This window comes from Hirundo rustica, chromosome 16 (assembly GCF_015227805.2).
Source record: "Hirundo rustica isolate bHirRus1 chromosome 16, bHirRus1.pri.v3, whole genome shotgun sequence".
Classification (NCBI taxonomy): Eukaryota; Metazoa; Chordata; class Aves; order Passeriformes; family Hirundinidae; genus Hirundo; species Hirundo rustica.
The window spans coordinates 13,421,128-13,445,167 of NC_053465.1; the positions used below are offsets into that span (position 1 = coordinate 13,421,128).

The 24,040-nt window shown below is 46.9% G+C and overlaps 1 protein-coding gene across 1 annotated transcript; it reads left to right on the forward strand.

The window, feature by feature from the left end:
• Positions 1 to 627: 627 nt before the first annotated feature.
• FAM83C (family with sequence similarity 83 member C) lies at positions 628 to 23,354 on the forward strand. The gene is made up of 4 exons (XM_040079691.2): positions 628 to 1,299; positions 8,127 to 8,294; positions 12,498 to 12,622; positions 22,049 to 23,354. Exons 1-4 carry the CDS (start codon positions 628 to 630, stop codon positions 22,977 to 22,979), a joined length of 1,896 nt encoding a protein of 631 aa, XP_039935625.1. The 3' UTR covers positions 22,980 to 23,354.
• Positions 23,355 to 24,040: the final 686 nt, after the last annotated feature.

The window sequence follows — 24,040 nt, forward strand, 5'->3', positions numbered from 1 at the left end:
CCTTGAAGGATTTCCAGGGAGATGCTAAAAGAGCACATGAAATATTGCTCCTCTTGCCTGCAGTACCTAATGACCAAGATTCCTGCTGTGATTCCTGCAAACACCATGACTCTGTGTTGTCAAAAAATAGAACGTTCTGGCTTCTCTGCCAGGTGCTGGTGCAGCAGAGCCGGGCTCCCAAGGAATGCTAAGGAGCATTATCTGTGGCTCAGGGATGAGTAAGTTTCTTTGCCGAGTCTGATTACCCACTTGGGATATTTGTGTTTCATTATAACTGACACTAAGCTGCGTGTTTGATTTGGAACAAATTTCAAGCAGGAACAAGTTCCAGCATCTGCATTTCCACTGTGAGCACAGTGAGGGACAAAACAGGTTAGAGCCTGCTAGGCCAAGGGTGGGAACCTCTCTAGGGAAGGGAAGGGGAGGGGAGGGGAGGACAGTACATTATTCAGTTACAAGGAAAAGGAAGGAGCAGCTTGAAGAGCTGATATTCTTCCCCTTGCAAAAGGGACACTCTGGGTGCCCAGTATCAGGTGTGTGTCTGGGGAAGCCGGGTGAGAGAGCTGGGGAAAGCCGGCTCCTCCCCCCGTGTGGGAGGCTGTACCTGGTGATTAAGGAGTTGAGTTTATGCTGAGCCCTGAAGGAACCCGTTGGGAGGAGTTCAGGAGTGGCAGAAAAGACCTGAAGACGGACACAGGACTGATCCAGCAGGAGAGACACCTCTGGGCATCAGCAGCTCCAGTCATGTTCAACTACCTGGCAGTCGAGGTGAGGCCCCAGCTCCACCGCAGCTATGGGAGCCAGCAAGGGGTGTCTGGGCCACTGAAGAGCCGCCTGGAACAGCTGAAGAAGCCGTGGTGGAGGGAGCCCACCCCGCTGGTGCTCCAGCACAGCGAGACAGCCAGGCTGGCCATCGACGCCTTTCTGGAGCAGGGGGAGCGCGGATACCTGAGCGCCATCGCCGAGGAGAGGGAGCTGCCATTTCTTTCCACCTTGGACATGGAATATATCAGCCATCAGAGGAACCAAAGCTTCCCAGACCCCAGTGCAATGAAAGACAAAGAAGCTGACCCTGGTGATGCGGACACTGGAGACAGGTTCTCCCTCAACTCTGAACTAACATCAGGCACCTACTTCCCCCTCATGTCTGATGTGCACCCTCCGGAGCTGGAGCTGGGGTGGCCAGGGACACCACTCCTCACGGTGTCTGGCCAGACTCAAGCCACTGTGATTTTCCAAAGAAACAAAACGAACAGCATTAAGGATTTGGTCCGGTCTCTGATCAGCCGGGCACGGACGGTACGTACAGAGCTGTGTCCCTTGAGTGGAGCCTTGTGCCACAGTGCCCAGGGCTGGTGGCTGGTCCCACACCTGTAAACACACGCTCCACGCTGTCGCTGCTCTCTACATGTCTGGCATGATGTGACTGCTTTTTCTGCAGCAGACCTGTAGCTGTTCCTGCTCTTTTCCTTTCTCGTAATTTCTTTCTGCCTGGGATTTCATGTCATCCAGACAGACAGTGCCCTTGACTCTGTGTCCGTGGCTGCAGGGATGCAGAGCAGTCCCAGATCCTGGCATGGGTGTGTGGCAGGGCCTGCAGTGTCCCTGGCTCTGTGTCCCAGCTAGCCCTGCTCCCCTCTGCACAGCCTGGGCTCTCCTCCAGCCCTGGATATCATTTTAAGCTGGACAAGAAAATACCACTGGTGAGTTCCTGTACAGAGAGAATCTCAGAATGGTTTGTGTTGGAAGGTGCCTTAAAGCCCATCTCATTCCATGCCCTGCCATGGGCAGAGACACCTTCCACTGTCCCAGGTTGCTCCAAGCCCCATCCAGCCTGGTCTTGGACACTTCCAGGGATCCAGGGGCAGCCACAGCTTCTCTGGGCAACCTGGGCCAGGACCTCACCACATATGACCAGAGTAAATTTGTGGGACTGTGGTTTGAATTAAGTTAGAATCCTGTCTCCTAGGCTTGATGTCTGTGAGTCTCCAGGGATGAGTAAGATCAGCCCATTTTGCCCCATTGCACAGTTTGTGGTGTGTTATTACAACCCTTGGATGTAATAAAAACTGGATGACTACAGTGCCTGTTCACCAAGCACAATGCTGGCATGAATTTTATTCACTCAGTTATGCTGCTTGTTGTTTCTTTTGCTTTGCCACTGTACTCTGTGAAAGCAGCAGCCCAGACAACTATCTCAGACACATTTTCAGCTTTTGTCTTTGTCCTCTTTATGGTTCTTTTCAGCTGTTTCACATCAATCTTCTTTTGTAGTATTTGTGCTGAGATATTGAGGAAACATTTAGAACAAAGTTCACTTTAAGGAGTCAGCTTCGGGCAGTTCCTCTTATCACTCCAGTAGTTTCCTATTTAACTTCATGGTCACTCCTTACATTCATTGTTGCTCATGCAAAAGCTGGAGATAAGGAATTACCTGGATCTCTGCAGATCAAGTGTGATCTTCTATAACCATCAGCAGAGCTGAGCAAATGAATTTATGTATTCCCAGCAGCTCAGATTGCTGTGCAGCATTAAAACATTCTCAAAGAGTCACATATCAGTGAAGTTTGGATGTCATATGAGGTGAATGGGGATATTTTTCTTTTGTCCAAAAGACCATTTTGCCACGTGAGCTGCTGCTCAGTTGTAAGCAGCCCTTGCTTAATGCCTTAACTTCCAATTGCTTCTTATATGCAGTTACAGGAAGTATTGGTCCAGGAAATAAGTGACAAAAAGCTTTGTTTGTCCTTCCAGGCAGCTGATTCATGGTAGTTTAAATGATCTGAAAAGTTCTGTGATATTGATCCCATCCTTGTCAGCACTGGGGATTAAGGCACAGTCATGGCAGAATGCGCAGAGTAAATGATTACCAAGAAGTGGCCTCCCGTCACTCAGCACGTGTCCCGGATCTTCAGTGGTATTATGATCTTTTAAGCCACAGGAAAAACATCTTGCTGTTTTCTCAGTTCACAGAAACTTCTCAGTTGCTGAGGGCAAGTTGCCCAGGCAGTGGATGCTTTATTGTACTTTCAATACATTCTGAGCTTTTTGCTTTCTTTGCTTAGGGTGACAAAGCCCTGGCAGTCTTCTGCCTTTCATGTTTGAGTTGGGGGTTTCACACACTGTTTTTACTGTTGTGTGAAATGTGAGAATGAGTTTTTAAGTATCTTACTGATTTATTAATGGTGTTCTACTGGCTTCTGGGTTAGCAGCTCTGGCCAGTCCTTCCCATGATTAACTCTATGATTGATGGCAATTCCAGCTCATTCACAACCCCAGTTGCACATATTTTAGTACTTACTGAGTCATTTTGCTCAACAAACCATCCAAAAGGATGTTACTTATGTGTCTTAATGACAAAAGAGCAACCAGAGGTAAAAACTTCCTTTGCTTGAAGTGCCAGTGTGAACCATTTGGAGAACCACTTGTTTTTTTGCTTTGCAGCTGCTGTTTCTACGTTTCCAATATTTTTGACACTAGACTTTTAGCTTTTGTTGTAGATCTCTCTTTTAGTGTTTCTCCTCCCGTGGGGGTTACAGTGCTGATGTGATGTGGGAAAGATGTTGAGACCCTCAACTGCTTTTCCCAGGTGCTGTAGACAGGGAGGTGTGTCTTGAAATGCTGTTTGCTTCTTCCCCAGTAGAGTCACAGATAGCAACGTCAGCTGACATCTCTTGCAACAGCATATTTGTATTGACAAATTAGCAAAAAGAGCATTTGTTTCATGGGTATCTCTTGCTGGTGTGGTTGGTCTTTTGCCTTTGCTGTATTTAACCAGCTCTCTTTGAAGATGGATGTTCAGATTTGAGCTTTTCTCTTTGCAGACATAAGAAGATGCAGCGCAGCCACACCTTTGCCTTTATTTGATAATACTATTACAATTTTGCTCTTGCTGGACGAGCTCCAATCTGGTTTGAATTGTCCATGCTGCTTTTTCCACCCCTCTTGTGCCCCTTGGACTCTGGCTGTGCACTCATGTCTATGCCTGGTGGCAGAAGGGTCTCTGACAGTCCCCAGGGGAGCAAGAGATCAAATGGCACCACTGTAGTGATGACCCAAACCACACTGCTATTGGCAAATACCAGTAAAACCAGCTGTGCTGGTTAGAAACCAGACGGATGGCAAACCCCAGTGGGGTTCTGGTAAGTGCTGTAATTCCTAAAGTGATGACTCTAGTAATTGCTGAATTGTGAGTTTCCAGAAGTGGGTTTGGAAATGTCACAGTTTAACCCTACAATGGCAAGGTGTGAGTTTTTTTAAAGCCTGTGGGGCAGCTGTGTCTCCGTAGCATGCTGACCTGCTAAGGCCAAGCCATGGGCTCAAGAGTCATGACCAGCATGGTGAGGAGCAGGGATGCCCTTGCAGCCCCCACCACTGAAATGGAGGGGCTGCAGGCACTGACACAGGTTTAGGTTTGTAAGGCCCGATTGACTCAAATGCCCAAAGCTTTAAATGTCAGCCATGAGCTGTCAGGAACCTGAATTACAAATGGTACTTGGATATTCAACTCCCACTGCTTTAGGAGGTTTGAGGGGAAAAATCTTGCAGGGTCTTCTTCCCCTCACAGTTCTCAGCTTTGGCATTGATCTGATTGTAAGAGCTGCCTGCTTTGGTTTCCAAAAGTGCTAATCTCAGCGCCCTTATGGATAGCCACAGTTACAATGAGCAGCCCCACGGGCACCTGCATCTCTCCCTGCAGGGGAGACAGCCTCTCCTCTGTCCCCACTGCAGCACACACGGGGACACTGCCATCCTTCCTGCCCAGCCCAGGCCGTGCTGCACACCGGGAGCACTGCGAAGGAAGGCGTGAGCAGGGCTGCAGCCTGCTGCACCTCCCGACCAAGCAAAGACCCGCTTTGGAAAGCCTGAGTGTGTCTATCAGGGCTCCACCCAGCTTGCACAAGCCGGCCCTGCTGCCCTGCCTGGGGCTCTCGTTGACGCCCCAGCCTGGCCACCTGCATCCAGCCTGGGCATCGGCTGCCATGGCAGACTCTGTGCCATGTGCTGCTGCCTGCTCAGCCCCATCCCTCTGACAGTGAGCACTGAGGCCCTGGCAGAGCCAGCTCTGGGCAAGGATCAGCCCTGCCAATCTGGAATTGTGGCAACCAGCCCTGCCAAAGTCTGCAAGCACTGGTAGAGGAAAGCAAGATGGTGTGGACCTCCTGTGCCCCCCGGGTACAGGCAGTGCCCCTGAACATGTGGGATCTGGGGACAAAGGAGCTTCAGTCTTCCTTGGTACCATCACACTGACTTCCCAAGCAGAGTTTAGATTGTCCCCAGAAAAATCTGCCTCAAACCTAAGCTTGAGATGAGCTTGAATAGCATGAGGCTAAGTCTGACCGAGAGGGACTTGCCTGAGGCTTTACACAGGAACCGGGCTGTAGTTTTTTCATGGCGCCTCATCAACAGAGTATGTGTGACCCATCAAAGAAATTTGGCTAAACTGCAGTTGGCCTTTGGCTGGAGGACAGTGTGATGTGGCAAAGTCCTTCTATACTGTGGGTCTCGGTGGTACCTTGTGCTGATAGACCAGCAACAACATTAATTTGGGAAGTTGGAGATGCTTCTCAGTGCTTGCAGAGCTCCTCTAGGGCTGACTGCTCTCCATGACAGATAGGCACGTTTCAAGAGGGGAGAAGTTTGCCAAACCCTTGTGAAGCTTCTGGGAAGACAACACTGACAAGGGCTACAAAAGAGGTGCCCTTTGGAGTCAGGTTCTGCAGCCTGTATCTCCTGGGACCAGGATGAGAGGGTGGAGATGTGTTTTTGGTCTGGACAGCAGGAATGATTTTTAGCTCTTGACAGTTACCTTGTGTCCCATGTGGATGTCTGGGATCACACTGTCCTCTGGGAAGGTTCTTCCCCAAACCCTGCTGTGGTGAACTGGGCCTGGGGCCCCTGCAAGACACTGAGGACCAATGACAGTGTGTTGGGCATCATCACAGAGATGGGTTTTGGGGGCAAAAGAGAGCCACGATATCTTGTCCATCTGCAAAAGGGCTCAATCCCCAAGAGAGCAGGAATCAGCCTTCTGACATTGCTGTCCTCTCCACTGTGGCTCTGGGCAAAGGTCTTTCCATGGCATGGACAGGCTGAGAGGAGCCAGCTCCCCAAGCAGGAGACTGGGCTGGAGAGCGTGGGGCAGCCCAGGGGCCCCGCTCTGCCCATGGCAGCACTGAGGCCGTGAGTGTGAGCCTGGAAAGAGGCAATTTATTAATGAAAACAGAGCAGGAGAGCTACTGGGCAGTGAACAATCCGGGCTAGTGTAACAGTCTGGAGCACAAATCCAAGGACAGTTAAAACTTGGAGCTCCTCTCTTTTCTGAAGCTATTCTGGTTCAGCCCCATGCCATGATTGCAATTTCCCCTGTTCCTATTGAAAGCTTGAATCACTGTACATGTAAAAGCTGACCTCACTGCCATCCTCTGCATTCTTGGTTTGGAGAGGAGCGGGTGAGCAGCAGTGGCAGAGGAAGGCTCACCTGCAGGGGTGATTTGCAGGGGTGATTGGGGGGTATGATGGCAGCAGAACTGACTGTCATGCATTTCGTGTGCCAGGTGTGGTGCAGGGCATGAACACTGAGAAACAGAATAGGCTATTGGAACTTCACCCCCAAATTTAGTGGGTTTTGAGTCATCTTTATTTGGGCATTCTCTGGCAGATGCAGAAAAACAAATCAGTATTATAAACCCAATTTACGAGCACCAGTTACCTTATTCACTATGATACAGAAAAGACTGGGACTAAAGTATTTGGGCAGTAGTTCTATTTTTTAATTTTTTTTTTCAGCTTTTGCTCACCTGCCCTTTTCCATCCCACAGTGTGTTCCCATCTTCCATGAGTTCTCAGTGTTAACTGGTGATGATTCAAGATCTGAGTCACCAAGTGCTCTGCACCCTGAGGTGCAGTGATAAATCATCCTGCTCAGCAAGTGCTCTCCTGTCTGTTCCTTCCTTCTACAAGGTGTCCCCCTGACCCTGATAGTGACAGCCAACAGATGGATCCCAACAGTCACTTCCTCATCCAAATAATGGCCCCCTCAGTGTTGTCTGCTGGCAACTTCATTCCATGAGGAACAGAGCAGCAGGGTCTCCAATCCCATTTGAATTTATTTATGGCTGATTTCCCTTGATCCATTGTTCTTATTGCAGGTCATTCTGTACTTTGAATTTTCTAGTCTTGGGTCAACTCACTTGCAGCTGCTTGTCATGACTTACCTTCTGTTTTCTGTATTTTCATTACCATTTTTGGAGAATTCATGTAGCCATGACAGTTTGCTGCCTCTCACTCCATGTCCACAGTGGGATGGATTGCCATGGCCTTTTTCAACCTCATTCTTTAAAGAACTGGCAGTTCTCCTTAAAATTCTTTTCCTGTTTAAAAACCCTTCCTTGGAAACCTTATCTTCATTTTATTGAGATACATATATTTTTATTTTTTAATAATCTTAGCATTATTCCTTTTTCCTCCTGTCAGGTTTCATACCCATCACTTGCATCCCTGGCTGCATGAGCAGGAGTTCTGCCAGCAAGGAAAGGGAAAGGCATCCTTTCCACACACATTATTCACTGATTTTGTCTAGGCACCCCTAGGATATAATCTTGGAATGAGGATTTGCACATACTTCATCATAATACCTTCTCCCTCACCTGGCAGTGTGTCCATCCTGAAAAAAAATTGTACTTTTTTGTATTATTCTGCCAGTCATGTAGAGTCACTCTTCCTGATTGAACAATGATTTTGCTCAGTCTCAGCTCTTCTTTATATGCTTTATTCTTGGCATATTTTCTTAAGGCAACACATACTTGTTGCACCACTGAAATTCAGAATTTGTGTACATGTTATCCTTCCAGTTATTCCTTTCTGTGAATAGCAGATGAGACAGGAGGTACCCAGGTAAGGATTGTCTTAATAGTTATTAAATTTCGATTTTAGCTGCCACAGTGGGGTAACGGCTGTTAAACACAAAGGTCCAGAATCATCTCCATTCCATGGCCACAGGGTCTCAGTAACTCAGGAGGTTTGAATAGTTTAAAGCACATAGTTTAAAGGCCAATTGACTTGGGCATGAGATTTCAACTGTCTCTTGTGTTTCTTTCCCCCCACACCTCTTTTCTCCTGGCCAGGTGATAGCAATTGTGATGGATCTGTTTACAGACATGGAAATTCTGTGTGACCTGCTGGAGGCCTCAAGCAGACGGCACGTCCCCATTTACCTGATCCTGGATGAAGAGTACTTGAAGCATTTTGTGGAAATGTGCAATAAAATGGCTCTTACTCAGGACAGCTTCCCAGTAAGTTTTCAGTCACACACTGGGTATGATAAACAGGTCTTGGAATTGATGAAAACAATGTACCCCGTGTTCTGTTCCCTCTGCTTGGTCCCTAGGACTCACCCCTTCTCCGTAGAATCCATCCCTTCTCTCCCTGTCCCAGGCTAAGAAACCAAGGCTGTTTGCTCTAGGAAACTGGGATCTGTCTGGATGCACAGAGGAAGGCATGCAGGAGCCTCCTAGTCACACATATTGTTTTGTGGTCCTCATTTCAGTTTTCCGTGCGGGGAGTGTGAACTTGGGACCAGTGAGACAGGGAGTTGGTGAGATGCAAAGAGAGACTAGGAAATTTAGTTTATGTGATCATCTGGACATGGAGGAGAGGACACAGCCCCTGCTCTAGGACAGAGAATTGCAAGACTTAAATTGCTCATAGTTCAGATCCCTGAGCTTGGGGCTTTAAATTCTGCCCAGAGTTGCTGCAGGGCAATAGCTGGGAGGGCAAAGAGAGTAGTGAGTCCCCTCAGATGTCCTGCTGCAAATCCCATCACTTCTTTCTGCTGAACCCAGAGGTTAAAAATCTCACATTAAGATCTGCTTTTAGGCTTTGCAATTCAGTTGTGGGTCCATGAGGGATTTGTGAAAAACCCAATTCCTGCTCAATGGGTGCCCATCAACAACATGTGGTGCCCAGAGCAGACAAACAGTAAAAATGAATGAGACAGTGCCATAAGCTCTCTTAGGAACTTGCAGCCTCAGAGATGCCCCCCAGTATCCTGCTGATCCCCATTTCTGGCTAGCACCTATCAATGGAAGTTGTTTTTTTGTTGTCATTTTTTATTCCTGTAAGGCCAGCAGTTCTGGCTGTGGTCCTTCCCTTGGTGTGCAGGATTCCCTGGAGCACTGATTCCACTCCAGCCACCAGTTTCATGGGGTTTCCCTTCATTTTGTGGGGAACACTTGAAAATTTTCCAGGTAGCTCAAAAGTATTCCTAGCTAAAAAGCAAGCCAGGGACAATGCAAAAATAATGTATTTACAGGATATTCCAGATAGATGCAGTCAAGATGTCTTAATTTTCCCTAATTTTTAACCTGTCTACACAAAGGTTCATTTAGAGAGGCTTCTTTAGAGAAGCACTCAGTGCTCTGGTCCAGTTGACAAGGTTGGGCTCGATGACCTTGAATGTCTTTTCCAACCTAAATGATTCTTTGATTCTTCCACCATGCTGGTGAAGCTCTGTCCTGTGTTGCTTCTTAACAAGCCAGACCCATTTTATCCTGACTCTTGAGCTCTTGGTGAAAACTGCTCCATGCTACAGCATGTTTACTTCCATAAATAGCTTCCACACTGAAGTGACCTGGTGCATTCAGGTAAATTCCATCTCTCCAAAATATATTTTATTGCTTCTTATCCAAGAGGTGTCCATCTTTCAAATTAAAATTAGAATGAGTTTGTATCCGTGGAGGTGCCTGTGTCTCTTTGTTAGGTCTGATGTCACGTCATGTGCTTGAATGGGTAATTAACACTTGCCTCCCCATTCCATGACTCACTAGCAGCTCTCCATCTGAAGTGTCTCTTACACAGATGCACCTAAGCAGTCCATTACCTACAGGCTGAATACACACCTCAGTGGAATGAGGGTACATATTTTATTCCTGCCTCTAAGTTGTGACAGGATGTGGTGGTAATCTCCATTTGGAAGAATTGGTGGCAATTTGGGGTTGAATGGCGAATTTGGGGTAATTGCCCCTCCAGCATTTACTTCTGAAAACAATGTTTGAGTCTGCTGGCAGCAAATTCCAGTGCTGAGCATCAGAAAATCCTGTGTGGAACATTGGCAGCAGTGACAGCAGAAACCTTAAATTGGAGTTTCCAGACATCTGTCTGCTGAATCTGGAATTAGTGTCTGAATGGAGCAAGGGTAGTACCTGGGGGTTTTTCTTGCAAGACTGTAGGATTCTCATCTTGTTGGGATGATTCAGGGTCTGAATTGACAAGAGGAAGAAGACGATGATAAAAATGAACCAGATATCAGAAACTCACCCAGCCTTGGAAATTATAAAGGTAGTGAAGAAATACTGTGGTGACAAATTTATGGAATATCCCTTACCTGAAGTTGTTTTAATTTCCCCAGGAAGGAGGGAGGGAGGAAGCTCCTCTCAGTGAGAAAACATGTTACTAAAACTTCGGCACTGGAAGAAAAAAACCCTGTGTTGACTGGCCACAGGGCAAGGTGAACACCTCCCCAAGTATTCAGCATTATCTTGGTCTGAATCAGCAACTTGTGGTGTCATTTCAGAGGATCACAGGGGACCTTAGGATGTCATCAAGCCCCGCTTCCCACTCAAAACAATGTCACCTGTGAGGTCACCTCACCTGGTCTCATCTGGCAGATCTCCAAGCATGGAGATTGCACAGCCTCTCTGGGTAACCTGTTCCAATGCACATCTGTCATTACAGGGAAAAGGTTTCCCCCTTCTCATAGGTGGCAGAAGAAGATGTGTTCTGGAACATAAAAAGCCAACAAGTGAGAGCCACAGTGCCAAAATTCTGAAGCTTCAGCTCTGTCCTTGCTTGAAGTTCTCATGAACTCAAAATAAGACAGGACCAGCCCTTGGAGAAGAGATCATGGTGGGCTTCCCACTGAGACAAACCACAAGAAGCTCAGGAAATCCCCTGAGCAGAAATCAGGCTCCGCAGCAGTACTGGGGGCAGCATCATAAATGATTGCCTTCTTCCTGCTCTCCCCACCTGCTATTGCCCACTGCAAGAGAGAGCCTGGAAGGGCCCTGGTCAGGAGCAGATTTGGCGCTGCTGTGCAGCCCTGGAGGGTGGTCGTGCTCCTGGGTCTCTCACTGCAATGAGAGAGCCGAGCCTTTCCCACCTGGTGCGTGCTCCCGGAGGGAAGCTCAGCTCCTGCCCGCGGGGGAGTCGCTGCCGCAGGGTCCCTGCCTCGCTCCTCACCCCGAGGGGCGACCGCCCTGAGCCCCGTGGGAGGCAGGCGAAGGGGGCACAGGGGTGCCCAGGGGCAGCTCCGGACAACTGGAATGGGCATGGGACTGCGCCCTGCGGGGAACATCTGCAGGCACATCCCAGCTGCTGGTGCTTGTCCTTTGCCTGTGCCTGGGTGGCGGAGGGGCAGCGCCACATTCCCTGAGCACCCGCCTCTGCCAGGAGCAAATCGGGCCCGATCCCACCTGGCTGCTGTAGGGCTTTGTTTGTAGCTGGGCTGATGCTTGGCAGGAATGAGCTGCCCACAGAGGGATCTGCCCGGTCAAATGCAGGTGGTGACAGCTTGTGACAGCTCCTGCAGTACCAGAGGTGCTACAGGTGTCAGGGGAGCTGGCCTGGAGGGCAGGAAGGAATGACCTGGCAGCCCCGTGTAGGTGTAGCCTTAGGGATGTTTATTTACATGCCAGATGTTTTGTTTGGCACTGTATCACACAGAGCAGGTCAGTAACAGTTTCTAGTGACTGTTCTGCTCTTCTGCCTTCCTCACCTGAGGTGCAGATAACTTCTATTACAGGCAAACGCCTCACATTGTGAAAGACGCTCCCAATGGATACCAAGGGCAATATTCCCCAGTTTATTCTGGGCAATTGGTTTTACAGGCCAGGGTTGTATCAGAGAAGTATTTGCAGTGGAGCATCGGGTCTGCTTCAGTTGAGTTTAGCAGCTGAAAATGTTAATATAATTTAAAAATGTATTGATAAAAGGAATTCCTTAAAATGTAGATATTCCTCCCTGTAAGTTTTTTGGTTTTTTTTAATTGAGTGATGTTTTAAGGCTGTCATTGTAAAAAATCAGAGCAGCACACTATTGATTAGAAACTAGCTAGTTGTTATGCATCAAAATTTAGTTCAATGCAGAGCCGTCAGCTAGTGTGAGGTGTTGAATATTATTAATAATCTGGAAGAAATTGGATCATTTTACATACATCAGAAATGATCTGTAGGCTCATAGGGTTCTCCCAAGTTTTTTTTTCAAACTAGATTTGCACTTGAGTGCAACTTATTAATTTTTGCTGGTTTTGTATCCTGTAGAAGCAGGCAGTGTGACAAAATACTTGGTATGTAGGAGTCAAGAAATACTTAATACCTTGCTGAGTTCTACCTCTCAGAGCAGAGCATGAGCTTGAGGGAGTCTGGCAGTGATGCACAAGGGAACATCTCAGTTTAGTGCAGTACATGGCCCTTTACCAACTCTCCCTGCTTTGGTTTCAGAACATGCGCATAAGATGCCTGAGTGGAGACACATACTACAGCAAAGCAGGCAAGAAATTTGCAGGCCAGGTTCTGGAGAAGTTTGTCCTGGTTGATTGTGATCAAGTTCTTGCTGGTACATACAGGTAAGAAAATACAGCAACTACTGTGGCAGAGACAGGTGACACTGAGGAAATATTCCTTACCAAAATAGTGAATAATGTAACTCCTGGTGCTGCATGTTGGCTCAACAGCTACCCTGCACTCACCTCGGTCAGTGCTTTCACAGTTTTCCAAGCCTCCATCTTATCCATCCTCCCTGTCTTTTTCTTACCTGAAGATCTCAGACTTTTCAGAAGTCTCTCCTCACACAGTGGCTGCTGCATCCTGCAGCCTTTTTAATTCTGTTTTTCTGCACCCTCTCGTGACCTCACTAACTCCTGCTTAAGGTGCAGAGATCAGAACTGCATGTGCCTCCCCCCGATACACTGCACCGAGGTGTTCAGGAGGGGTAAAAGATGCCCAGACTCTGGTTTGTGATTGTGGCCCTTGCTGGCATGAGCCAACACTCACTGCATGTTTTAATTGCCATTGCACTCTGAGCTGATGATGTCAGACAACCACTGATGATGATTCTGAGTTCCTTCCTGAGCTGTTCCAGGTTCAGCCTCATACAGATAATTTTCCCCTATGGATACACCACATATTCCTTTACTGGAGTTCATCTGCCATATATTTGTCCACTTGCTCAGTTCTGTGAGGTCTTTCAGGATTTGCTCACTTTCAGTGAGGTATCCAACCCCCTGAGGATCTCACCTGCAAACCTGGGGATTTCACTGCACCCCTCCATGCCTGAGGGAATCCATGTGCTCATTGGCTTCCTCACCAAACTCCAGCAGGTTGGTGAGCTGGGTTTGCCATTGCCGTTGCCCTGTTCTCCTCTTCCAAGAGGCTGTGTTTCTCCATGCTAGCAGGAATCTTGTTCTTCACAGCACACTCTGCATGCCCAGGGCAGAGGGCAGCTCCAGGGGTGTGTGGGCCTCAAGACTGCATTCAGAACCCTCTCTGTAGGTGGGACCGTATGGGAAACCCCTCAGCCCTTGGCCTTTCTGGTGGTGCTGATACACAGGAGGGAAACACATCTCAGCTCCTGTGTATCAGCACAGTGTCACCAACACCAACAATGGATGCAGGAAGTTCATTGAGGTTCTCAGCTATGGCCTTGCCATCACCCTTTTGACACCCAGCCCTCAAATGAGCCCAGTGATTCCCCGCATTGTGAGCAACCCACAGCCCCCAGTCACCCTGGGGATTTTTTTGTCTGCTCCCTTTCAACTCTTTTTTTCCCATTGCTGCATTTTTACATAGTTACCTTTTTTGAAATTGAACCTCCACCTGCTGTGTTTATTTCGTTTGCTCTCCACTAAGAGATAAAATTGTGTTGCAACCATTCTTACAAATGAGTTCTTCCACTTCTGCCTCTGGAACCAGGTCTTATGTGCCATTTCAGACCACATCCTGAATCCCATCTTTTCTTGTGGGTCAATTTAGACTAGTTAATTCTGGCATGTAATCATTAATTGCTTCCAAAAAGGTTCTTCTCCATGGTTCATCCCAGTGAAGCATTAACCTTTATGTGTATGAATGGATTAAATCTCCCACTGCTGCTGCCCACCCTAATTTTGCCTCTGTGATCTCAGCTGACATTGTTCTGATCAGAGGGTCAGGACTACAGTTCTTGTGCTATATTTTTATTACTAGACTCTATTTAGTTACTTTTCCACCTGCAGATCTTTCCCACAGTATTTTCACACTGTTGAACATTGTATTATCCTTCACAAACTGTGCAGCTCCTCAGGTCAGCCTGCTCTGTGAATTTGTTATCCTGGCAATACTTTTATTCTCGTTCCACCAGATCTCCTTGAACACTGCTCTCCCTCTCCCTTTCTCTCAGTTTCCATCTCTCTGTGAGCACATGCTGGACCCTCAGGTTACCAGTGTCCTCAACAGTGCTGTAGCTTCAAGCTGCACCTTCTCCTCTGGTGTTGACTTCATCTTCTCCAAGAGTGGAGGTCTCACCTCATCAAACTCTGGCAAAATGAATGAAAAATGGAAGTGCATGGTTGAAACTGTTAGTGTCAAATCTCTAAACATCATGGAGAGCAGTGTCTGGTGGCATTTTGACCATCCTAAGACACTTAAAAACAACGGAGTGAATCACTGCCTGGAAACACAGGGTGCTAGAATCATAGAACTGGTTAGGTGGAAAAGCCCTCTAAGAGCCTTGAGTCCAACTCTTCCCTCAGCACTGCTGAGCCCACAACTAACCAATGTCACATCTACTCATCTTTTAAATCTCTCTACCCATCTCCATTGGTTGCAGGGGCAGGGATTACATAACTGGATCACTCATTTTTGAATGGCTAAAGCTGAGCATGTGTCAGCAGGATTGAACTGCACAGCTGGAAGAACATCTGCTTTCCCTGTGGACCAGAGTCAGGGTATTGCTTAAAACTCAGGTGCATCTCTCTGAGTCAGTTCTTCCCTGGGCTGTTCAGGGCAGGGACTGGAGGCTCTCATGTGTCCCCCTTCTACAGATCTCCGCAGAGCTGAAACTTCTGGAATTCTGGAAGATAGTATTTCGGTTGAATAGGGTCTTATATCTGATTCTGTGCTGTGTCATTAAGCACAGGATGTTCTGGACTAATAGAAACAGTCTCTTCTTGAGGAATTTGTTCAACATTTGTCAGAAACACTTTCACAGCAGAAAATCAGGATGTCTGCTCCTGGGTATAGTGCAACCTGTATAGGAGACACTTAGATTACTGTCCGTGCAGATGGGAAAGCCAGATGCAAAGGATAAGAACAGTTACTAAGTAAAGCCAAAAATCCAGAGTGGAACCAGGGATGTCTCAGGATGATACAGGAACAAGGGTAAGAGTGTTTTTACCCGGCAGCACGTTTTGCAGTTCAACAATGCTGCGTGCAAGGATCAGAGGTTTCAGAACTCCGGGGTTTTATGTTGTACTTGCTTCTCTATGTTCAGTTTGCTATAGGAGACTCTTTTCTACCATGTCTGGCCATGGGTTATGCAGTTTAATTTATCTTTTGTGTGAAGAAATGATCTGTGATGTTTACAGTAGATCTACTGCTAGATAATTACATTTGATGTCCCCAAATTCTCACAACATGGGCACAGAAAATCAGCGCTTCCTATTTAATTTCTTGACTGCATGCATGATTTTGTCCTCCTCTATTATAATCCCTCACATGAACCATCTCTTCTCCAGGTGAAGTATCCATGGTATTTCAGTCATTTTTTGTATCCAGAGTTTGAATTAACTGACATTTAATTGTCCACCATTTTGTCACATATCCCACCCTTACCATAAGATCCTCTTGCAGCTTCCATTTATCCAGTTTTCATTCGGACCACAATAATTTTGTCATGAGGTCTGACATGGAGAGGTTCTACAGTTTTTTAGTACTTTCCTCAACAACTGATCCCAGCACAAAAACTGTGGGTTTCCAGTAGGTAAATTAAACCTATTGCTAGTGTTTGTATCTTTAATCAACTGCTACTTCTTGAGAAGACCTTCCCTTGTATGTACTCCATGATCACTTAATTTTTCTAATAACAAAAATTGTCTTTGCTGAATGACCATGTCAAAATCTCTTTGAAGCACACATCTGTGTGCTTTCTGCCTCCCTCAAAGATCTGCAAGAGGCTTTTGAGGCATGGCTTCCTTCCACAAAAACATGCAGAGTCTTCAGCATTATGATTATAGTTATTTATGCATCTAATCATTTTACTCTCTATTTGCTTCTACCAGTTTGTTCAGTATGGAAATAAGTCTGGCTGGTTTGTAGTTTTCCAGGAGCTCTTTAAAAGGTTCATATTTAAAACTTTCCATTCCTTTGCTACTATGTTCAATATTAAATGATAGGTTGTTCCCTGGTTCATAATTGGAAAATCACTGACTTCCAGTTTTTGAAGACTTTTTGCTTAATATTTTCATTTAATGAACCTTTTAACTATGGTGAGATTTTTTTGATGATTTAAAATGTCTTTATTTTGATAGGTACATTTTCTCTGAGACTTTTAACATTGCATCTTTAAACAATCTTCTTGCTGCCTCAAGCATTTAACGTTTTTGATTACTCTTTAAAATTTCTTTTTAATAGCATTCCTCAATTTGTCTTTGAAGTTAAGCATTGCTGTTGTGGATTATTTTGGTCCTGAAAGAATATTTGATATAGTTAGGTCATGGTTATTTTTTGCTGAGTGGCCTTCCCAAAGAAACTCTCTGAACTGGTAATGTTATTTCTCCTTTCATTGGCTTTCTGGTTAGTTTTTCCAATAAGTGGTCATTTATAGTGTCTAAAATGCAGTTTTGGCAACTCTCCTCATAGTGGCTCCCATTCAGTCTGGCAGGATCTCTCTTTATCCCTCTGCTTTCTGCCTTCTTAGTCTCTCAGAACTTCCTCAACATGGCTTATTTACCATCAGCACTGCTCGGAAAGTTCCCAGTACAGCCATTGTGCACTTTTCCAATCACAGCTTTATTTGTTCAGATGTTCTCTGTTGATTCTAATCCCTTATCCAAGTGTCACTGATTTCCATCCTGTTCCTTCATCAGAATACATTTATTTTTAAAGTGAAGTGGGTGATACCCACCTGTGTGACCTTCTACACATCCCAGCTTTGGTCTGTAGCAATCCACTGCACTCTGCTCTCCGTTGGGTTACTCCAGTCTGGCAGCTCTGCAACAAGGAGATGAGTAATGAAGAAAAGGATCAAAATATGCAGAAATAGTTTAACTGTCCCTCTGCTCTCACAGGTTTTATTCATTCATACAATAAGAACAACATGGAGCTATGTCAGGGACATTTAGGCTGGATATCAGGGAAAGGTTCTTCCCCAGAGGGTGCTGGCACTGCCCAGGCTCCCCAGGGAATGGGCACGGCCCCGAGGCTGCCAGAGCTCCAGGAGCCTTTGGACAGCGCTGCCAGGGATGCCCAGGGTGGGGTTGTTGGGGTGTCTGTGCAGGGACAGGGATTGGATTGGATGATCCCAGTGGGTCCCTTCCCACTCAGGATGTTCTGTGAGTCTATGATTCTTTAATTTATTCTGATCTATTGCTGCCTACTGGTACGGATCAAGCACATTTTTACAGCATTTTCTAAATATAGAAACCAAGCTCACTGCTCTTATCTTAAACAAATGAAGGAAATTTAGTTTAGATCCTTCAACTCTTATGTGTATAATGATTAAATATTTAACATTGTATTTCTTCTAAATGAAGGAAAAAACTAGATTGAGGTATTTAGGCAAAGCAACAATCTAAAATCTTAAATGTAATTATATATCTAGCTAATTAGGTTTATTCTGGGCACCAGAAGAAATAGGGTGTTTAATTGAGCACTTAAAGATATTTACTGTTTCAGCAGGTGAGGGGAACCCAAGGGCCAGTAGAAGCTAGAGCTAAACAAGATCTTGAACAGGAAAGATAGACTGGAACCAGAGAAAACTGCTGGTATTGTCAGCCTGAAATGGAGTCATTTGGCTGTTTAAGTTGCCTTAGAAGAGACTAAATTTCTCTGCTGAAAATGACAGATGGTCACAGTATTGTTGTATGTCCTGCCATGGGCACAGAGAGGAAGGAGCCTGATGTTTGCTATATGGAGAAACTCAAGATCTGGGGTTGAAGCTGACACAGAAGCTGAAACAGAAAAATGAGAGGCAAAAGTTTACAAGAGTGCAAAAGCTTCCACACTTGGCTTCAGGAGAAATAAAACTGAAGTGCAGAAGTGTTTGGCAATGGACAGATAAAGCTACATGGGTTTGAAGCTGGAGGAAGCCTGCAATTTCTTCCAAAGAAAGGTGCTTATACTCACAGGCATCCATGGCCCAAGCAAGAGGAAAGAGCTTTGAAAAGGGATTTCCAGATCTAGCTTGATGAGGAGTACCCTCAAGTAAGAAATTCAAATTAAGCAGGAAGTGAGTGTGTAAGGAGTGGGAAGCACAGTGCATCAGCAAGGGAACCCCAGGTGATACATGCAGCAATGCAGTGACGTTGCCAGGAGATGAGTTATGTACAGCCTTGCTAGGCACACCAAAGCAGGGAGGAGCACGTCCTCAGGTGTGTAAATAAAAAGTGAATCCAGGAGAAAGAGACAAGGTCTGCTGCTGGAAGGATGAATAAGAAATAAGAGATAACAGACATGAGTGCCCAGATTAGCTGAATACATTGCACTGGTTTGGATCAAAACAAAGATGAAAATAAAGGAATGGAGATTATTTAAAGTGTGTTGGGAGCAAGCTAAATAAAGGAAGGTTGTTGTAACCTTATCAAAGAAAACGTCACTTGAAATGAAAGGTCTAGTAATGAACGTTATGTGGTACATGCATTTAGCCATGAGCAAAAACAGAACACAGAAATTTGTGTTGGCATATGGAAAGAATGGCTTTGTGACACCCCAAGTGACAGAAGAGCAAAAAAAATGAGTTTGAGAAACTATTGAAAGAAGCAAAAAAAACCCTGCTGCAAACTGGTATCTCATCTGTTGGAAAGAGCTGAAGCAGAGAGGCTGAGCGTGGAGATCAGGAGTCACCTGTACAAACAGCTGAGGAAAGGCAAAGGCCACCGTGACCCCGAAGCAGAGCACGGCTGTACGGGGGGGCACGCAGGGAGCTAATCCGGGTGTCGAAATTGCTGCTGAGAAGACTCGTAGAATACCGCAGGTGCTCTTCCCGCTCGGCCCACGCCAGAGCCCCGGGGCAAGGGGGGCTGCCAGCCGGGGTCCCCCACCGCCCGGAGATGATGCTGCACCTCCATCTCCCGGCCGAGGGCTGAGCTGCACCGCTCCCGAGAGTGAAAGCAGGGCAGGGAGGGGATCCTAGGCTACAGCCATCCTCTCCCAGAGTCCTCTGTGTCCCAGGGTGATCTAGAAGTGCTGTGAGCAGCAGTTTGTTAGAAGGAAAAAATAATGTCAGGAAAATCCTACCGCTCATAAAAGCTGCTGTGATCTTTTAGCATCCAGGGTGGCCTGCAGCAGGAGGAGCTCCAAGCCCATGTGGGTGTTGTGTTGTGCAAGGAAGTACCTCTTCCTGTCTGTATTGGATTGTAACCTGCGAACTTCATCCAGTTCTTCATTTTTTATACCAGAAATCATTCCCTGGCTATGCCATTCAGGGAAGAAAAGACCTTTATCAGTTTGTAGCGATGGGAATAGCCATGGCTGGCAAGACCACATTGTCCCATCCTGGAAACCTGTGCTGTGTCAAGGAGGGCTGTGCCACCAGGAGACTTGGATGATTCCTTCCAGATCCTGTCACGACACAGAGTGAGCAGGACCCCGTTGGATCAGTATGGGAAAGTGGGACACAGGAATGCATGGACTGGGGCAAGAGGCATCAGTGGTAGGGACAGTGATAAGGCTGGGGGGCTCTCCCCTCACAGGGGGAAGGGCATTTCACATGGATGAGAGGAGATGGCTGGCTGCATTGGGACGGGGGCAATACTGTGACAATGTGGCCAGAGCCACCAGCACTCCTGGGAGCCAGGAAGTGCCTTGGGGCTGACGCCTTTGACAGTGTTGTTCCATGAAATCTCCCCTGTCTGGACTCCTGGATTTCTTCAAAGAACGCACAGGGCTTTTTGAGAGATAACATTCCTTTGCCAAAGCTGCCTTCCCTATTATCTCATATTTCCTATATGGCCATTAATTGTATTCTTTAGAAAAGTCTCTACTAATTTGTGTTAACTACTCAACTTATATCTATCTAAATTGTGAGACTTAATGGTGTGGAACATTAAAAACATTATATCACATTAGCACCCTGCTGCTCTCCTGATAGCCAGAGCCCTTTCAAGTGGGAGATAGCACAGCCTGGTTAGGAGCTGAGCTATTTCATCCTGGCATTCCCTTGGTGCTCTTGGGCTGATGATCCCTGATCCTGCACAGTCACTGATACCTGCTCTGTTGATGTTTTCTAATCTCTTCTACAGAGATCTCATCAGGAGACTGATCCTCCCTTGTTGTTCTGTATAAAGGGGGCTCAGGGCAGCCCAAGCTCCTGTACAATAAAGGGATGCAGAGGAATTATCTGAACACGGAATTATTGCACACGGACCATGTGCCTCAAAAAGAGCTGAATATTTCTTCTTTCCCCTTTTGCAATGTGTGACCCAACCTTTTTAAAAGATGGTCTCTCTGGGCTTAGGAGCTTCTCCTCTGTCATTTAGCCATCCCAGGTAGTTTCTGGTTGTATTTTTTCACCCTCGTATCTCTGTGAAGGGATGCATTTGCTTTGAGCCTCTGGGATGGTATTTATGAGTACTCTTCATGCCACCCACAAAGATGTTTTCATTCCTTTACTACTTTTGCATTCTTACATAATTTACCTGGTCTGATATAAAGCAGCAGAGTATTTTATTTTATTTTATTTTATTTTATTTTATTTTTTTCATTTTATGTTTCTCTTTGGGGTGTGATTGCTGAGTGTAAACATACCAAACACCAGTCTGACCTAAAACAACTGCAGAGTGCTCAGGGACAAGCCAGGAACTGGGATTCCTACTACAAGTTCCTAAATAGCTGTTGATGAAGTCCCAAAACACAGTGCCAGTACCTTGTCCTGAAATTACATTTACTTGGGAGTAATCTCCCATGACAATTGCTCTCCTAGAACTCTTGTCATTTTATCCTGCTCTTCAGAACCAGTGTCTCGCTTTAGCAGCCAATAATGCAGCCCTCAGCTGGTACTGCCACCTCTGAAAATTCTGGTTTATTTGACACATTTAGTCTGCTGGTCTGGTTTTACTACAGCAAGAATAAAAAATCAGCTGATGTCTGGGATGACCAGGAACCTGGGGATCCCACTCTGGAGAGGAACTTCTCTGTTTGATCAGGAGAATGTGTTTACAATCTGTAGCTATGTTGGGAAGAGCTAATTAGGTTGCAGTTTGGGCACAAACAACAGGTAGGGTTAAACAGATAAGGAAAATTTGCAGAGTGGCAGTTAATGGAAGTTTTTCCCCAGCTAGGGCAAAATCAGTTTGGTTTTAAGGTAGAATATGACAAGCTCCCAGAAACGATCCCGTAACACTTAACTTTGAGGGCAGGGACAGGACTTGTTGAGCCAAGAATTAACTTCTATTTCATTTGGGAATCTCCAGCAATACTTATAGCAAACATCATCAGCCTTCCTGTCCTGAGGTATTCCTGTGGTCTCTGGAGACCTTCCACTCCTCAAGGCAGTTCCTCATTTCCTGCCTGACCAAGCAGTTCCTACAAGTCCATCATGTGCTGCAGATGTCAGGACATGAGAACACAACTCCTGCTAAGGCGAGGGAAGAGCTGAAATCAAACAATCACTTTAGGGCTGTTCTTTTGTAATTCTTGATGAGCACATTCATCTCCATGAGCAATCTCATACCTGCCTAATTAAAGAAAGTATTAACACCACAAATTGGGTAGCAATCCATCACTGGAATGTTAAAATCCATGCTAGGCATTTTGGCACACTGTGAACCAAAGTTATATGTGTTTTGTCTCTTTTCCTGCAGTTTCACCTGGCTTTGCAGCCAAGTCCACACTGGCCTGGTGACCCACTTCCGTGGGCAAATTGTTGCAGAGTTTGACAAGGAATTCCGGTATCTGTACGCAGAGTCCAGAGCAGTGACCAGCTTCTGTGTGCCAGATCCTGGGACATGCCTCTCTTCTTGGAATACCTCAAAAGTTGACAACTGTCTTCTAAAACCCACTCAGGGGAATGATACTGAGACCCTGAGCCCCTCTAGCAGCCTTTCCAATGTGAGCATCAGGAGCATAAAAGTGTCTCCCTTTATGAAAAACTCCAGCTGCAGTGCACACCAGGAAAAGCAAGATTCCAGCTCTGATTCTGGCAATAAGAAGGAGAAGGAAGACACATTCCTGAAGCCCACTTGCCCTAAACAGCAAGAAGAACCACCAGACTCAGCGAACAGTCCTCCAAATAAACTCACCCCAACCTCGTATCCCAAATCAAACCTCATAACAGCAAGGACATTCCTGCAGCCGGAGCCTTCCTCCAATAACCCTGGTAAGCAGGGAGACACTAAGGCCAACAGCAGCCACTGCTCCCCGCCAAGAGCAGGGCAGCCGCTGCAGTCCCTGTCAGAGGGTACCAGCAGCAATGGGACCAGCCTGAAGCAGAGAGCACTTGTGACCACCTCCGGGGAGATGCCAGCTGAAAATGAGAATGTGTTTTATGGGGTGGAAAAGAGACAGAGCCCTGGACATGGCCATTTTGACCTTTTCTCCCCATACAACCACCTCAAACGGGATAAAAAGATGGTAGTGCCTTGCTATGACAAGTTTCCAGAGGATGTGCTGCTGGAAAAGAACAGCGCGTATGGGGCAGAGAAGAGAATGACTCTGGGGCACAGCAAGCTGGACCTGATCACCAAGTACAACAAGCTAAAATCCAAACACATACACAGTCGGTTTGAACTCTGACCTGGGCCTCGAGCTGGCCTCTGGTTTGATTTTCCAGGGGTTGCTTTTCCCTGCCAATCATCATGCCTGGGGCTTGGAATCAAAACATTGGTGTTGTTGCTGTTAAAAGGTGTCTAATCTATGTAGATGACTGATTCAGATGATACTAGCAACTGCAGCTCAAATTTTCAATTACATGATTGTGGCAAGAGGGAGAAAAGCACATAAATATAATCCACATTCTTTTTACCCACTTGGGAAAGAACCATTTCCCCTCAAACTTACAGCAAAGTCATTGCTACAGCTGGAAACTGGCCACTGAGGTCTTCAGGGTGAGTCCTGGTTCTCTCCATGCTGAGCAATTCCTCTCCCTGTATCCATATGGTGAAAAATGAAATGGCGAAAGGCCAGGGGATGTGAAAAATAAAGGAGTTGTTCTGCTGGAAAAAGACTTGTTGGGTCCTGGGTGGGGTGAGCACTGAGCTTGGTCAGGGCCCCACCATGCTGAGCTGTGCCGTGCCAGGAGGGGGACAGGGACGTGTCTGGGCACACGTTTGGCATCTGCACATGGCTGACATTGTCACATCAGTGGGGTCAACACAGGGATGGGGGCTGCTGCGGGAGCACACCTCAACACTGGTGGCAGCTGACACAGGTGGCTCCCATACATGAGTGAGGCACTCAGGTGGCAGCTGGGTCACGGGTGGTGTGTCACCTCACAGATGACACGTCTGCTGTCCTACATCTCAAGTGTCAGCATGGAGGTGGTGCCCAGGCATGGCTCGTGTTGGGACAGGGACAGCTGTACACAGATGGAGGTGGCCCACAGTGGCCAGGGACAGCCATGGCACACCTGGGACAGGGACAGTGACGGACACCCGGGACAAGGACAGCGATGCTGCACCTGGACCCGTGGAGGCCTCTCCAGGCTGTGCGGACACAGGGGCCGGCTCAGCCCCAGCTGGGATCCGGGCACACGGGGTCGGGTTGTGTCCCACAGGGCCGTGGCGGGGCCCACGCTGGGGAGCGGTGTCTGGGCCGGTCCCGCCGCCACGGGCCGGTCCCGGCTGGGCCGGGTTGGG

What these genes read in the sequence shown, in the direction of transcription:
- FAM83C (XM_040079691.2), top strand. Translation starts at nt 628, where the DNA reads ATGCTGAGCCCTGAAGGAACCCGTTGGGAGGAGTTCAGGAGTGGCAGA. An exon ending in TTACTCAGGACAGCTTCCCA is followed by an intron (nt 8,295 to 12,497) that starts GTAAGTTTTCAG and finishes CTTTGGTTTCAG; the next exon opens with AACATGCGCATAAGATGCCT. An exon ending in GTTCTTGCTGGTACATACAG is followed by an intron (nt 12,623 to 22,048) that starts GTAAGAAAATAC and finishes CTTTTCCTGCAG; the next exon opens with TTTCACCTGGCTTTGCAGCC.